General features: G+C 47.6%; 1 protein-coding gene across 1 annotated transcript in view; it reads right to left on the bottom strand.

Moving 5' to 3' along the window:
- Nucleotides 1-16919, bottom strand: part of RPP30 (ribonuclease P/MRP subunit p30) — a 142219-nt gene that overhangs the window by 97532 nt on the left and 27768 nt on the right. The window contains exons 3-4 of the mRNA XM_075348752.1: nucleotides 12642-12697; nucleotides 11055-11111 (exon numbers count right to left, since the gene is read on the bottom strand). Coding sequence (XP_075204867.1) covers nucleotides 11055-11111; nucleotides 12642-12697 — 113 coding nt within the window. The remainder of the gene's footprint in view (nucleotides 1-11054; nucleotides 11112-12641; nucleotides 12698-16919) is intronic.

Raw genomic sequence — 16919 nt, 5'->3', positions numbered from 1 at the left:
GCAGTTTTCAGCACTATATGTGCCTCTTACCGCCCGCTATAAGCGGGTGTATGATCGCCACCGTCCTGCCTTGGAGCCGAAAGTCCGAGCTCTGCAGTAATGGCTGCCGGCTTCTTCCCCAGCTCGTGTGAGTAGGGGCGGGCCGTGGGCGTGCCCCAAGGCAGAGCGGGAATCCGGCGTCCGACAGAGTGCAGTGAGAGGGCTGGAGCATGTAAAAAGGCTCCAGCCCTCGGCGCTGCTGATTGCTCAGCGCCTGTCCCCTTCCCTGAGTGACAGGGAGGGGGCGGGAACGAAGCGGCACTAGGCCGCAGAAGCCGGGGACTGGAGTTATAAGCGCCGCCGCCGTAAAAGCGCGGTCGGCGCCCAGTCCCCGGCGAACTACAAGTCCCAGCCGCGCCGCCGCTCCCGGAGCGTCCGGCGCGGTAGTTCCCAAAACACAAAGTCACTCAGCAAGGCTGCAGTGACTGTAACCCTTTACTGTCCCCGGCGCACTAGCACACCCAGCAAGTCTGGAGTGTGCTGTGCCTGTGTGTACGGGGACACAGAGTACCTGTAATGGTGCAGGGCCATGTCCCTGAACGGTACTCCAGCTCCGTATCCAGCAGGTTCAAATGGGTCTGTGGATGGAGCCCGGCGTCAGAGCTTTGAGGCCGGCAGGATCCCACTTCCACAGAGCCCCTCAGGGGGATGTGGAAGGAAAGCAGCATGTCAGGCTCCAGCCCTGTACCAGCAATAGGTACCTCAACCTTACAACACCATCCAGGGGTGAGAAGGGAGCATGCTGGGAACACTATATGTGTCCTCTTTTCTTCCATCCGAAATAGTCAGCAGCTACTGCTGACTAAAATCTGTGGAGCTATGCGTGGATGTCTGACCTCCTTCGCACACAAAGCTAAAACTGGAGAACCCGTGATACCACGGGGGGGTATAGCCAGAGGGGGAGGGGCCTTGCACTTTTAATGTAGTGCTTTGTGTGGCCTCCAGAGGGCAGTAGCTATACCCCAATCGTCTGGGTCTCCCAATAGAGCGCTGAAGAAAAGAACAATTCAACATGAACAACATGTGTACACAAAAGAACAACCAGCCCGAAGGGAACAGGGGCGGGTGCTGGGTCTCCCAATAGGAGCTAGAAGAAAATAATAAAAAATATACACACATTTGGTATCGCCGCGTTCAGAAACGCCCGATCTATCAAAATCTAAAATCAATTAATCTGATCAGTAAACGGCGTATCGGCAAAAAAATTCCAAACGCCAAAACGACGTTGTTTTGTCGCCACAACTTTTGCGCAAAATGCAATAAGAGGCGATCAAAACGTAGCATCTGCGCAAAAATGGTACCGTTAAAAACGTCAGCTCGAGACGCAAAAAATAAGCCGTCATTGAGCCTAAGATCCCGAAAAATGAGAACGCTACGGGTCACGGAATATGGCGTAAAACGTGCGCCACTTTTTTCGGACAAACTTCCGATTTTTTTTTAACCCCTTATATAAAAGTAAACCTATACATGTTTGGTGTCTACGAACTCGCACTGACCTGAGGCATCACACCCACACATCAGTTTTACCATATAGTGAACACAGTGAATAAAATATCTCAAAAACCATAGTGCTATCGCACTTTTTTTGCAATTTTTCAGCACACAATATGGTAAAACTGATGGTTTCATTTAAAAGTACAGCTCGTTCCGCAAAAAATGAGCCCTCACATGACCATATTGACTGAAAAATAAAAAAGTTACGTCTCTCAGAAAAAGAATGGCGAAAAAAAAAAACGGAAAGCGAAAAATCGGCCGGTCATGAAGGGGTTAACAGAGCACCAGGATAAGAAGATTTGCCAAGACCTGTAATAGATCTTGGCGGACATTGGCTTCCTGGCTTGTCTCATGGTGGCAATGACATCCTGAGATAACCCTGAAGACGCTAGGAGCCAGGACTCAATGGCCACACAGTCAGGTTGAGGGCCACAGAATTCAGATGGAAAAATGGCCCTTGGGACAGCAAGTCTGGGCGGTCTGGAAGCGCCCACGGCTGACCCACCGTGAGATGCCACAGATCCGGGTACCACGACCGCCTCGGCCAGTCTGGAGCGACGAGAATGGCGCGACGGCAGTCGGACCTGATCTTGCGTAACACTCTGGGCAGCATCGCCAGAGGAGGAAACACATAAGGCAGTCGGAACTGCGACCAGTCCTGAACTAACGCGTCCGCCGCCAGAGCTCTGTGATCCTGAGACCGTGCCATGAATGCCGGGACTTTGTTGTTGTGCCGTGACGCCATGAGATCGACGTCTGGCGTTCCCCAGCGGCGACAGATCTCTCGAAACACTTCTGGGTGCAGAGACCATTCCCCCGCATCCATGCCCTGACGACTGAGAAAATCTGCTTCCCAGTTTTCTAAGCCCGGGATGTGAACTGCGGAGATGGTGGAGGCTGTGGCTTCCACCCACTGCAGAATCCGCCGGACTTCCTGGAAGGCTTGACGACTGCGAGTGCCGCCTTGGTGGTTGATGTATGCGACGGCAGTGGCGTTGTCCGACTGGATACGGATCTGCCTGCCCTCCAGCCACCGATGGAAAGCCAATAGGGCTAGATACACTGCCCTTATCTCCAGAATATTGATCTGAAGGGATGACTATCGGAGTCCAGGTTCCCTGAGCCCTGTGGTGGAGAAAAACCGCTCCCCACCCTGACAGGCTCGCGTCCGTGGTGACCACAGCCCAGGTTGGGGGTAGGAAGGATTTTCCCTGCGATAGAGAGTTGGGAAGGAGCCACCACTGAAGTGACGTCTTTGTTGCAAGGGAAAGAGAGACGTTCCTGTCGAGGGAAGCCGACCTGTCCCATTTGCGGAGAATGTCCCATTGGAGCTGCCGTAGATGGAATTGCGTGAACGGCACTGCCTCCATCGCTGCCACCATCTTCCCCAGGAAGTGTATGAGGCGCCTTAAGGGGTGTGACTGACTCCGAAGAAGTGATTGCACCCCTGCCTGCAGAGAAAGCTGTTTGTCTCGCGGTAGCTTGACTACCGCTGTGTATGAAACTCCATCCCGAGGTAAGTGATTGGGTCGGTGTCAACTTGGATTTTGGGAAGTTGATGATCCACCCGAACTGCTGGAGAGTCGTCAGAGCGACTGTAAGGCTGTGTTGACACGCCACCCGAGAAGGGGCCCTGACTAGGAGATCGTCTAAGTAGGGAATCACCGAGTGGCCCTGAGAGTGTAGGACCGCCACGACGGATGCCATGACTTTGGTGAAAACCCGTGGGGCTGTCGCCAGGCCGAAAGGCAATGCCACGAACTGAAGGTGTTCGTCCCTGATGGCGAAACGCAAGAAGCGTTGATGTTCGGGTGCGATCGGCACGTGGAGATAAGCATCTTTGATGTCGATCGATGCTAGGAAGTCTCCTTGTGACATCGAGGCGATGACCGAGCGGTTAGATTCCATCCGAAACCTTCTGGTTCTCACGTGTCTGTTGAGCAGTTTGAGGTCCAGAACGGGACGGAATGATCCGTCCTTTTTTGGCACCACGAACAAGTTGGAGTAAAAGCCGCGACCACGTTCCTGAAGGGGAACGGGGGTCACAACTCCTGTCTTCAGGGCGTCCACCGCCTGAAAAAGTGCGTCGGCCTGAGCGGGGGGCGGAGAGGTTCTGAAGAAACGAGCCGCAGGACGGGAGCTGAACTCTATCCTGTAACCGTGAGACAGTATGACTCTCACCCATCGGTCTTGAACATGTGGCCACCAGGCGTCGCCAAAGCGGGAGAGCCTGCCACCGACCGAGGATGCGGTTAGGGGATGCCGAGAGTCATGAGGAGGCCGCCTTGGAGGCAGTGCCTCCTGCGGCCTTTTGGGGGCGTGACTTGGACTGCCACGCATAGGAGTTCCTCTGGCCTTTCTCCTGCCTGCTGGACGAAGAGGACTGGGGCTTGGCGGAGGGACGAAAGGACCGAAACCTCGATTGTATTTTCCGTTGTTGAGGTCTCTTAGGTCTGGACTGGGGTAAGGAGGAGTCCTTTCCCTTGGATTCCTTAATAATCTCATCCAATCGTTCGCCAAACAAGCGTTCGCCAGAAAACGGCAAACCGGTTAAGAACCTCTTGGAGGCAGAGTCTGCCTTCCATTCGCGCAGCCACATGGCCCTGCGGACTGCCACAGAGTTAGCGGATGCTACAGCTGTACGGCTAGCCGAGTCTAGGACTGCGTTCATGGCATAGGAAGAAAAAGCTGACGCTTGAGAAGTCAAAATAACACTGAGTGAAGGTCCGGCTCACTGTTTTTTAAGGTGCTCTGGGGAAATGACACGTAATAAAATATAAAGAACCCCGGCACACAAAAATGAAACTTGGAATAATAATTTTTTTATTCAGTTTTTTATTTGTTGACGTTTCGGCACAAAGTGCCTTTTTCAAAACTAAATAAAGAGATAAACATATATTCACAATTATTAGTACCATAAATACATAAGATATTGTTTAATCATATCCATATAAATCATGGTAACATCATATATACCTAATTGAATACTGGAAATAATTTTGTCCTGTGAGGAATATCATCGGACTTGACATGGATATTTATCTAAAATAGAGGCCCAGATATTAGATACAGACAAAAGGAACATAAAAACTTTTCCATGAATATAAAGGAATTTCTCCATATATATACCAAGATCTCCCCATAAAGAAAATGGTATCAAATGACATAATATGGCATAATTTATCTATGGAGCGAAGGTAGAATTTATCCATAGCAAAAATTAGCATAGGAATAAATCTTTATGTAACAATAAACTGATTAAATTACCTGAATTGGCATAAAAATAGAAGATCCTAGTGAGGATATAGAAGGCAAGTGCCACAAATAAGGTAACTAGAAAGTAAAGACATAGCGGTCAAAAGTAGATAATAAAGTGACAAATTCCATAGAGAAACAGAGCGCCAGACCATTACCTGTACCATGGGAGATCAATGGTGGAGTGGAAAGAAACAGAGCCGCAGTGAGGTTTAAGTACCTAATAAGGGCGGGCCAGCTTAATTGAATAATTTACAAGTTTTACAAAAAGGTTTAACCTTTTGTCCGACTCCTCATTTCGATTCTTTTCTACTTGAACAAGAATTAAACAAATTTTATAGATCAGTAAGACTTAAGGTTCATTTTAATCAAGGATTTCTAGATCAGAACCCTGTGTTGCCAGATTCTCAGCCTGCTACTCAATTTTCTTTCAGCAAACTTAACTTAACGATGTCTAGTAGCTTCATGCCTCCGAGAACCTACCATCCCGCTGAGACCTTTATTTCTCTTGTTAAATCAGATGTTGACCAATTTGTTCGTACGGTTAAGAATGGGGAGTTGCGGATTAAGAAAAATCTTACTCCTGGTGAAACCCAAGCATTGCGGTCTCTTCAGAATAATTCCGCAATTATAATAAAACCAGCTGATAAGGGCGGGTCCTTGGTGGTGATGGACAGGAGCTATTATGTTTCTGAGATTAAAACCCAATTAGCTGACACATCTACGTATTTACCATTATCACATGATCCATCTGGAAACATTAAGAAAGATATTTCAGATATGATCCAGCGTTATTCCAGTTTAGGAATTATTGATTCTAAATTGGCGACTTATTTGAACAAAGTCAATCCTGTCACTCCAGTCTTGTATACTTTGCCAAAAATACATAAAGATTTGTGGCATCCACCTGGACGACCTATAGTGGCTGCTGTTAACTCTTTGTTATCACCTTTAGCAATAACGCTAGATCGTATCTTATCACCTTTGGTTTCTAAAACTCCTTCGTATTTACGTGATACGGGGGATTTTTTACATCAGCTACAGACACTCAGTCCGTTCCCACCTGGCTCGCTCCTTATCACCTTGGATGTCAACTCCCTTTATACAAGTATTGACCATTCTCTTGGAATCTCAGCGGTTACTTGGTTTTTGAATCAATATAGTGATTTCTCTTCAGTTCAGAAAGAATTCTGCCTTGATCTTTTGTCCATTGTCCTTCATAAAAATTATTTCCTTTTTCAAGATCAATTTTATTTTCAGATCAAAGGCACAGCGATGGGTTCTAATGTCGCCCCACCGTACGCAAACATATATATGACTCATTTCGAGTCTATGTTTGTGTATACTCATCGGCTGTTCCGTAGTCATGTAGCGTTTTATAAACGATACATTGATGACATCTTCATTGTTTTCACTGGGTCCCAGTCGCTTTTCGACGAATTTTTTCAGTATTTAAATACGAGGGTCATTGGCCTTTCTTTCACTCAACATGTTGATGCATCTTGTATCAATTTTCTTGATACTCTTATTTATCTGGACCAAGGAGGCGGTATTCTTTCTGACTTATATGTGAAACCCACAGATCGTAATAGTCTCCTACATTACACTAGCAATCATCCACGACATTTGAAAAATTCCTTGCCAATTTCACAGCACAAAAGAGTATCACGTAATGTTACATTGTTGAATCAGCGTTCACGGAGGCATGAAGAGATGTCACAAAAATTTCTCCAGCGCGGTTATCCCGCATCAATTGTTAAGTCTGCTTTTCAGGAGAGCTTACATTCAACTCGCAAACCTAGGAGAGTGGGTCCTCTAATTTCTTTTGTTAATACGTTTCATCCATATCATCCAATCGTTAAGAATATTATTCTTAGACATTGGCAGGTATTACAGAGATCATATCCGAAAATTACTGAATTTTCCACTCCTCCCTTATTCAGTTATAAACGTTCCCCTAATCTCCGTGACCTTTTGGTCAAAGCGGACATCGGATCATCGATTCTTCGGTCTCGACAGACTTTTCTTTCGACACCCAAGAAGGGTAATTATCCGTGTCTTCATTGTCCCCATTGCTCAAATATGACCAAGGGTAGTCAATTTACACATCCCCGAACCGGGAAGGTTTTTCAAATAAAAGAATTCTTTACTTGTGACACGTCATTTGTTATTTATTTAATAAAGTGTCCGTGCGGTCTCGGATATGTTGGGGAGACTACCCAGCATGTCCGAGACCGCATAGGGAAACATAAATCCACTATTAGGTGTGAGATGACTATGTTACCAATCCCTCATCATTTCATACAATGTGGACACACAGTGTCCCAACTTCGTTTTCAAGTTTTGGAGCATGTTCCTCCATTGAGACGAGGAGGTGACAGGGTTCGGAAATTAAAAATCAGGGAATCCTACTGGATTCATATGCTTAATACTCTTTCCCCTAATGGTCTTAATAGGGAGTATGATAATTATTGAGCAGGAGATATGGGGTCCGTTCTATGTTTGGTTTTGTTTGAATATGGGTACTTTTTATAATAATAATATATTATACATATGGGTACTTACACGATTTTGTGTGATTTCGTTAATGTTAATATAATTCTCAAGTCTTTATAAGTATTACATTTCAACATTATCACTTTTACTCATATTCTTTCTTTTTCTTCCTTCTAGACACGATGAGGTTATTTCGGTTTCCTTGGAGCTTCTATCTGGGTTACCCCGTCTCACCACTCCTTTTCCTATTATCACGCGTGCGCGTACTTCCGTGTTGTTTGCGTCTCATCATGCGTTCCACCTTCATTGGTTTTGTTTGTTATTTCATTATGCGTTCCTCCTGGAATTATTCAATTAAGCTGGCCCGCCCTTATTAGGTACTTAAACCTCACTGCGGCTCTGTTTCTTTCCACTCCACCATTGATCTCCCATGGTACAGGTAATGGTCTGGCGCTCTGTTTCTCTATGGAATTTGTCACTTTATTATCTACTTTTGACCGCTATGTCTTTACTTTCTAGTTACCTTATTTGTGGCACTTGCCTTCTATATCCTCACTAGGATCTTCTATTTTTATGCCAATTCAGGTAATTTAATCAGTTTATTGTTACATACAGATTTATTCCTATGCTAATTTTTGCTATGGATAAATTCTACCTTCGCTCCATAGATAAATTATGCCATATTATGTCATTTGATACCATTTTCTTTATGGGGAGATCTTGGTATATATATGGAGAAATTCCTTTATATTCATGGAAAAGTTTTTATGTTCCTTTTGTCTGTATCTAATATCTGGGCCTCTATTTTAGATAAATATCCATGTCAAGTCCGATGATATTCCTCACAGGACAAAATTATTTCCAGTATTCAATTAGGTATAAATGATGTTACCATGATTTATATGGATATGATTAAACAATATCTTATGTATTTATGGTACTAATAATTGTGAATATATGTTTATCTCTTTATTTAGTTTTGAAAAAGGCAGTTTTTGCCGAAACGTCAACAAATAAAAAACTGAATAAAAAAATTATTATTCCAAGTTTCATTTTTGTGTGCCGGGGTTCTTTATATTTTATTGCTTGAGAAGTCAAAGACGCAACTTACGGAGCAGAAGTACGTGTGACAGCATTAATCTCAGTCAGACAAGCCGAGATAGCTTGGAGTGCCCACACGGCTGCAAAGGCCGGGGCAAAAGACGCGCCCGTGGCCTCAAAGATGGACTTCACCAGGAGCTCTATCTGCCTGTCAGTGGCATCCTTTAGCGATGAGCCATCTGCCACCGATACCACAGATCTAGCCGCCAATCTAGAGACTGGAGGATCCACCTTGGGACATTGAGCCCACCCCTTAACGACTTCAGCGGGGAAGGGGTAACGCGTGTCAGTGAGGCGCTTAGTAAAGCGCTTGTCCGGAACCGCTCTGGGTTTCTGGACAGCGTCTCTGAAGTTAGAGTGATCGAAGAACACACTACGTGTACGTTTGGGGAACCGAAACTGGTGTTTCTCCTGCTGAGACGCCGACTCCTCCACAGTAGGAGGCGGGGGAGAGAGATCCAACACCTGGTTGATGGACGAGATAAGATCATTCACTAATGCGTCCCCCTCAGGTGTATCAAGGTTAAGGGCGACATCAGGGTCAGAACCCTGAGCTGCGACGTCCGCCTCGTCCTACAGAGAGTCCTCAAGCTGGGAACCCGAGCAGCGTGAAGAAGTCGGGGAAGATTCCCAGCGAGCCCGCTTAGCCCGACTAGGACTGTGGTCCTGGCAGGAGTCCTCCGCGTGGGACCTAGGGCCCAACCTGGGAGCGCGCTGCGGCTCCGACCAAGAAGGGCCTGGAGGTGACGATCCAACAGGGGCCGGGGCCTGTGTAAGGACCGGTCTGGACTGCAAAGCTTCTAGCAGCTTGGCAGACCATTTGTCCATAGACTGAGACAGGGATTGTGAAAGTGACTCAGAGAGTTTCTCAGCAAAAGAGGAGAACTCTGTCCCTGCCGCCTGGACAGGGGGAGCAGGGGGGGTCTACATGAGCCGAGGGGTCCACTAGTGACCGAGGCTCCGGCTGAGCAAGAGAAACAGGGGTCGAGCATTGCTCACAGTGAGGGTAGGTGGAACCCGCAGGTAACATAGCCCCACAAGAGGTACAGGCCGCAAAAAAAACCCTGTGCCTTAACAGCTTTGCTCCTTGTGGACGACATGCTGTTGTCTCCTAGGAGAATGATCACTGAGGGTATATGGGCAAAAACAGGGTATACAGCCCGACCGAACAGAAATATATATATAAATACGTATCTATTCTGGCACCCTAGGGGGGACCAGCACCGGGTGACCGATGTGGCTTACCGACCGCTAACAAGCAGAGTGTGTGCCTCCAGATTCCCAGCTTTAGGTCCCCTGGAGCTGCAGAGCTGTTCCTGAGAATCCTCCACCGGCAGAATGTCCAAAAAATGGCTGCCGGAGATCTCAGGGGAGGAGTGGAGCTGTGGGCGGCGCCAGAAAAGTGCGGGAATCTGGGGTCCCCACAGTGATCAGTGAGGGGGGAGGAAACATGCAGGATGCTCCAGCCCTCACATCCGACGTCAGGTCGGCAGTCCCGCCCTTACCCCTGACAGGCGGGCCCGGGGGCGGGATTTTTGCGACTAGGCCGCGATGAAGCCGGGGACTAAATTTGAGACCACGCCCGACAAGCAGGCACGGTCGGCGCGGAAGTCCGCCGGTCTTCTCAATTCAGCAGCTGCCGCAGCGTCCGGGAAGAAGGTGCGCTCCTGCATATTCCCCAATGGGGACACAGAGTACCTTAGAGTTGCAGGGTCCGGTCCCTGAGGTTGAATAGACTCCGGTCCGGTAGATTCCCACAGGGGCTGCGGAGGGAGCACGGTCCCAGCAAATGGCTGACCGTTCAGGATCCCACTTATCCCAGAGCCGCTAAGGGATGGTGAAGGAGACGGCATGAGGCTCCGGCCTTTGTACCCGCAATGGGTACCTCAGCAACACCGCCGACATAGTGGGGTGAGAAGGGAACATGCCGGGGGCCCCGTGGGGGCCCTCTATTCTTCCAACCGACATAACTAATATGAGAATGCATGAGTGGATGTGTGCCTCCTTCCACACAAAGCATAAAACTGAGGAGCCCGTGATCCACGGGAGGGTGTATAGGCAGAGGGGAGGGGTTACACTTTTTAAAGTGTAATACTTTGTGTGGCCTCCGGAGGCAGAAGCTATACACCCAATTGTCTGGGTCTCCCAATGGAGCGACAAAGAAAATCCCTTTATAATACTTACCTAAACGGTCGCTGCAGTGGAGTTGGGTCATATGGGTGTCTCCGGTGCTGGCGCCTCCTCTTTCGGCCATGTTCGTTGTCCTTCTATAGCCGGGGTGCATGACGCATCCTACGTCATACACCCTCGCCAACATTGTGCGCAGGCGCACTTTGATCTGCCCTGAGCAGGGCAGATAAAAGTATTGGAGTGCGCATGCGCGGGACCGGCGAATGTGTACGATGTAGGATGCGTCATTCACACAGGCTTCAGAAGGAGGATGAAGATGGCTGAAAAAGGAGGCACCGGAGAACGAAGACACCCATATGGCCCAACTCCACCGCAGTGACAGTTAGGTAAGTATTATAAAAGTGTTTATGTTCTCACAGCGGCCTGAGCTCTTATATACAGCATGTTAGAATGCCGCATATAAGAGCCCCTGGTGGGGATGGGTAGACTTTCTATACCCAGCGTACAGTCCTGTGGTGCATTATGCTGTAGTGTAATACCTGTACAGTAGGTGGTGATGGAAAAAGATCTTTAATTGATATAGGTTTCACAATCTCCTAAAAGAAAAGAGAAAATAAAAACATTGTAAAAATCAGTTTAGTTTTGTACTATAATTATTTTAGGCTATGTGCGCACTTACCGGATTTTGCCGTGGATTTTCCGCGGATTTGCTGCATGTTTCGCTGCAGAAAATGTTCATAACATCTCTGCAGTGAATCACCAGCAAATCCTATGGAGAAAAAAAATCCAGTGCGCACTGGGCGGAATTTGACAGCTGCATGTTTTGCTGCGGAAATCCCGCAGCAAAAACAAGTGCATGTCACTTCTTTTCCGCACATTGCTGCGGGATTTCACTCCATTGACTCCAATGTTAATCATGAAATCCCGCAGGGAATAACGCAGGCAGCAAATTCTGTGCGGTTCACTGCGTTTTCCTGCGTTATTCCCTGCGGTATTTCGCGGTTTACCGTCTGCGCTTTGCAGGGAAGTGATGTCATTACAGGAAGAGGAAGCGGAGCAGAGTAAACACACACACATCACAGACACAGAACACATCACAGACACAGAACACATCACAGACACAGAACACATAGACACAGACACATAGAACACACATAGAAAGAAAACGGAAATATAGAAAACAAACGACGTGGGCTCCGCTGTATATTTACCGTCCAGCCGAGGTAAGCACACAGCGGCGTCCCGGTATTCTCAGGCTGGGGAGGGAGAGGGGCAGGGATAATGTCCCCCGCCTCACTCCCCCTCCGGCAGCCGAGAATATCAGCCGCAGCTGCCCCGGCACTGTCGCATGCATTATGCGGCAATACCGGCGTGTCCTCGGCTCTTCTTGCCACCGTGTAGCAGTGGTGGCAAGGTAATACAAGGGGTTAATGGTGGTGGGGGACCACCGCCATTAACTCCAGGCTTGATCATGGCAGCGTCTATTTGACAGCTGACATGATCAACCCGTAAGTAAAGTGAAAAAAAACACACACACAGAAAAATCCTTTATTTTAAATAAAACAAACAAGCCTCGTTCACCATTTTATTAACCCCCCCGAAACAAAGCTCCGGCGTAATCCACAGGTCCTGCACTGCTGACATCCAGCCGCGATGTGTCACAGACACAGCGCTGAATGCAGCAGACAGCAGAGGTAATTACCGGTCATTTCCCACGGCCGGTAATGTGAACTCACTGCCGACCGTGGGAAATGCAGCGATCTGTCCTCTATCTATCCCTCTATCTATTCTTCTGTCTATCTACTATCTCAGAATTAAATGACTTTTTTTTTTTTTTCTTCAATGTGCTTTATTGCATTGAATGCAATAAAGCACATCCCAACCCGCACGCGGCAAAACCGCGGTAAAACCGCAGCAAACCGCATGCGGTTTTCGGATGCGGTTTCCCGCGGTTTTTTACCGCGGGTGCGGTAATCTTTGAGAGCATGCGGAATTTTCTCAAGAAAATTCCATTTCCCAGTGCGCACATAGCCTTATAGTGTATTATGTTGCCATCTGCAGTAACAGTAACCATTCCCTGTACTATTGCCACATTACTAAACACAAATATCACTGTACAATCTTACCACTTTCTTCTTTTCAAACTCTGCTACATGGTTGATGGCAACAGCGGAGTAACCAACTACAAGAGTGAAAAAAAATGTAAAGTTTAAAATGAAAAGATTGGTCTAAAAACATTTGGACCGTACACTATTCATGCATCCTTATGGGGTCTGTGTGCTATGGATAGAAATAACGGGTTTTAACCCCTTCAGCCCCCAGCCTGTTTTCACCTTAAAGACCCAGCCATTTTTTGCAATTCTGACCAGTGTCACTTTGACAGGTTATAACTCTGGAACGCTTCAACGGATCCTGGCGATTCTGACATTGTTTTTTCGTGACATATTGTACTTCATGTCAGTGGTAAATTTAGGCCGCTATGTTTTGCGTTTATTTTTGAAAATTTCGGAAATTTGGCGAAAATTTTGCAATTTTCAAAATTTGAAATGTATGCCCATAAATCTGAGATATGTCACACAAAATAGTTACTAAATAACATTTCCTACATGTCTACTGTACACCAGCGAAATTTTTGAAAAGAAAAAAAAATATTTCCATTAGGAAGTTAGAAGGGTTCAAAGTTCATCAGCAATTTCTCATTTTTCCAACAAAATTTACAAAAAGAAGGGAATTTTGTTTACTTACCGTAAATTCCTTTTCTTCTAGCTCTAATTGGGAGACCCAGACAATTGGGTGTATAGCTTCTGCCTCCGGAGGCCACACAAAGTATTACACTCAAAAGTGTTAAGCCCCTCCCCTTCTGCCTATACACCCCCCGTGCTCCCACGGGCTCCTCAGTTTTGGTGCAAAAGCAAGAAGGAGGAAAAAGAATTATAAACTGGTTTAAAGTAACTTCAATCCGAAGGAATATCGGAGAACTGAAACCATTCAACATGAACAACATGTGTACACAAAAAAACAGGGGCGGGTGCTGGGTCTCCCAATTAGAGCTAGAAGAAAAGGAATTTACGGTAAGTAAACAAAATTCCCTTCTTCTTTGTCGCTCTATTGGGAGACCCAGACAATTGGGACGTCCAAAAGCAGTCCCTGGGTGGGTAAAATAATACCTCGTAAGAGAGCCGTAAAACGGCCCTTTCCTACAGGTGGGCAACCGCCGCCTGAAGGACTCGTCTACCTAGGCTGGCATCCGCCGAAGCATAGGTATGCACCTGATAGTGTTTCGTGAAAGTGTGCAGGCTCGACCAGGTAGCCGCCTGACACACCTGCTGAGCCGCAGCCTGGTGCCTCAAAGCCCAGGACGCGCCCACGGCTCTGGTAGAATGGGCCCTCAGCCCTGATGGAACCGGAAGCCCAGCCGAACGGTAAGCTTCGATAATTGGCTCCTTGATCCACCGAGCCAGGGTTGATTTGGAAACCTGTGACCCTTTACGCTGGCCAGCGACAAGGACAAAGAGTGCATCCGAGCGGCGCAGGGGCGCCGTACGAGAAATGTAGAGTCTGAGTGCTCTCACCAAATCTAACAAGTGCAAATCCTTTTCACATTGGTGAACTGGATGAGGATAAAAAGAAGGTAAGGAGATATCCTGATTGAGATGAAAGGAGGATACCCCCTTAGGGAGAAAATCCGGAACCGGACGTAGAACCACCTTGTCCTGGTGAAACACCAGGAAAGGGGCTTTGCACGACAATGCTGCTAGCTCAGACACTCGCCGAAGAGAAGTGACTGCTACTAGAAAAAACCACTTTCTGCGAAAGTTGTGAGAGGGAAATATCTCTCATTGGCTTGAATGGTGGTTTCTGAAGAACCATCAGAACCCCGTTTAGATCCCAGGGTTCTAACGGCCGCTTGTAAGGTGGAACGATGTGACAAACCCCCTGCAGGAACGTGCGTACCTGTGGAAGCCTGGCTAGGCGCTTCTGGAAAAACACAGAGCGCTGAGACTTGTCCCTTAAGGGAGCCGAGCGACAAACTCTTTTCCAGTCCAGATTGAAAGAAGGACAGAAAAGTGGGCAAGGCAAAAGGCCAGGGAGAAAAAACCCTGAGCAGAGCACCACGACAGGAAAATTTTCCACGTCCTGTGGTAGATCTTGGCGGACGTTGGTTTCCTAGCCTGTCTCATAGTGGCAATGACGTCTTGAGATAACCCTGAAGACGCTAGGGTCCAGGACTCAATGGCCACACAGTCAGGTTGAGGGCCGCAGAATTCAGATGGAAAAAACGGCCCTCGAGATAGCAAGTCTGTTTGGTCTGGTAGTGTCCACGGTCGGCCGACCATGAGATGCCACAGATCCGGGTACCACGACCACCTTGGCCAGTCTGGAGCGACGAGGATGACGCGGCGGCAGTCGGTCCTGATCTTGCGTAACACTCTGGGCAACAGTGCCAGTGGAGGAAACACATAAGGGAGCTGAAACTGCGACCAATCCTGAACTAAGGCGTCTGCCGCCAGAGCTCTGGGATCTTGAGATCGTGCCATGAACATTGGTACCTTGTTGTTGTGCCGGGACGCCATGAGGTCGACGTCCGGCACCCCCCAGCAGCAACAGATCTCCTGAAACACGTCCGGGTGAAGGGACCATCCTCCTTCGCACAAAGCAAAAAACTGAGGAGCCCGTGGGAGCACAGGGGGTGTATAGGCAGAAGGGGAGGGGCTTAACACTTGAGTGTAATACTTTGTGCGGCCTCCGGAGGCATAGCCTATACACCCAATTGTCTGGGTCTCCCAATAGAGCGACAAAGAAAAAATGTTTTTAGGTACCACATCACATTTGGAGTGATTTGAGAAACCTAAGTGACAGAAAAGACCCAAAAGTGACCCCATTCTAAAATCTGCACCCTTCACTCTGCTCAAAACCACATCCAAGAAGTTTATTAACCCTTTAGGAGCTTCACAGCAACCAAAGCAATGTAGAAGGAAAAATGAAAATTTTACTTTTTTGTGTAAAAAAAAAAAAAAAAATATGTTACTTTAGCCATAAAATTTAGCATTTTCACAAGGGTATCAGGAAAAATGCATCATAAAATGTATCGTCCATTTTCTCCTGAGTACGCAGATACCTCATATGTGGTGGAAATCAAATGTTTGGGCACATGACAGGGTTCGGAAGGCAAGGAGGGCCATTTGAATTTTTGAGTGCAAAATTAGCTGCACTCATTAGCAAATGCCATGTCGGGTTTGAAGAACCCCTGAGGTGCCTAAACAATGGAGCTCCCCCATAAGTGACCCCATTTTGCAAACTAGAGCCCTCAAATAATTTTTCTAGATGTTTGATGTGCACTTTGAACACCTGGGAGCTTCACAGACGTTTATAACGTTGAGCCGTGAAAAAGAAAAGAAGGGAATTTTGTTTACTTACCGTAAATTCCTTTTCTTCTAGCTCCAATTGGGAGACCCAGACAATTGGGTGTATAGCTACTGCCTCCGGAGGCCGCACAAAGTACTACACTTAAAAGTGTAAGGCCCCTCCCCTTCTGGCTATACACCCCCCCCGTGGGAGCACGGGTCCTTCAGTTTTAGTGCAAAAGCAAGAAGGAGGAAAGCCAATAACTGTTTCAAAAACAAATTCAATCTGATAAACAATATCGGAGAACGTAAGTTATTAACATGAACAACATGTGCACCCGAAAAACAAATACCCTCAGAAAAACAGGGCGGGTGCTGGGTCTCCCAATTGGAGCTAGAAGAAAAGGAATTTACGGTAAGTAAACAAAATTCCCTTCTTTTTCGCTCCTAATTGGGAGACCCAGACAATTGGGACGTCCAAAAGCAGTCCCTGGGTGGGTAAAATAATACCTCGCGATCGGGCTGTCAGGCAGCCCTTTCTTACAGGTGGGCCACCGCCGCCTGCAAGACTTGTCTACCTAGGCTGGCATCCGCCGAAGCGTAGGTATGCACCTGATAATGCTTGGTGAAAGTGTGCAGACTCGACCAGGTAGCCGCCTGGCACACCTGCTGAGCCGTAGCCTGATGCCGTAATGCCCAGGACGCACCCACGGCTCTGGTAGAATGGGCCTTCAGTCCAGAAGGAGTCGGAAGCCCAGCAGAACGGTAGGCGTGAAGAATTGGTTCCTTGATCCACCGCGCAAGGGTGGATTTGGAAGCTTGCGACCCTTTATGCTGACCAGCGACCAGGATAAAGAGTGCATCCGAACGGCGCAGAGACGCCGTGCGGGAAATGTAGATCCTGAGTGCTCTCACCAGGTCCAACAGATGTAAACCCTTTTCAAAATGGTGAACTGGATGCGGACACAAAGATGGTAAAGTGATATCCTGATTGAGATGAAAGGAAGATACCACCTTGGGAAGAAACTCTGGAATTGGACGCAGTACTACCTTGTCTTG

This window comes from Anomaloglossus baeobatrachus, chromosome 5, assembly GCF_048569485.1.
Source record: "Anomaloglossus baeobatrachus isolate aAnoBae1 chromosome 5, aAnoBae1.hap1, whole genome shotgun sequence".
In the NCBI taxonomy this organism is placed as follows: Eukaryota; Metazoa; Chordata; class Amphibia; order Anura; family Aromobatidae; genus Anomaloglossus; species Anomaloglossus baeobatrachus.
The sequence above is the reverse complement of the archived record's forward strand: the minus strand, read 5'-3'. Positions and strand labels throughout refer to the sequence as shown.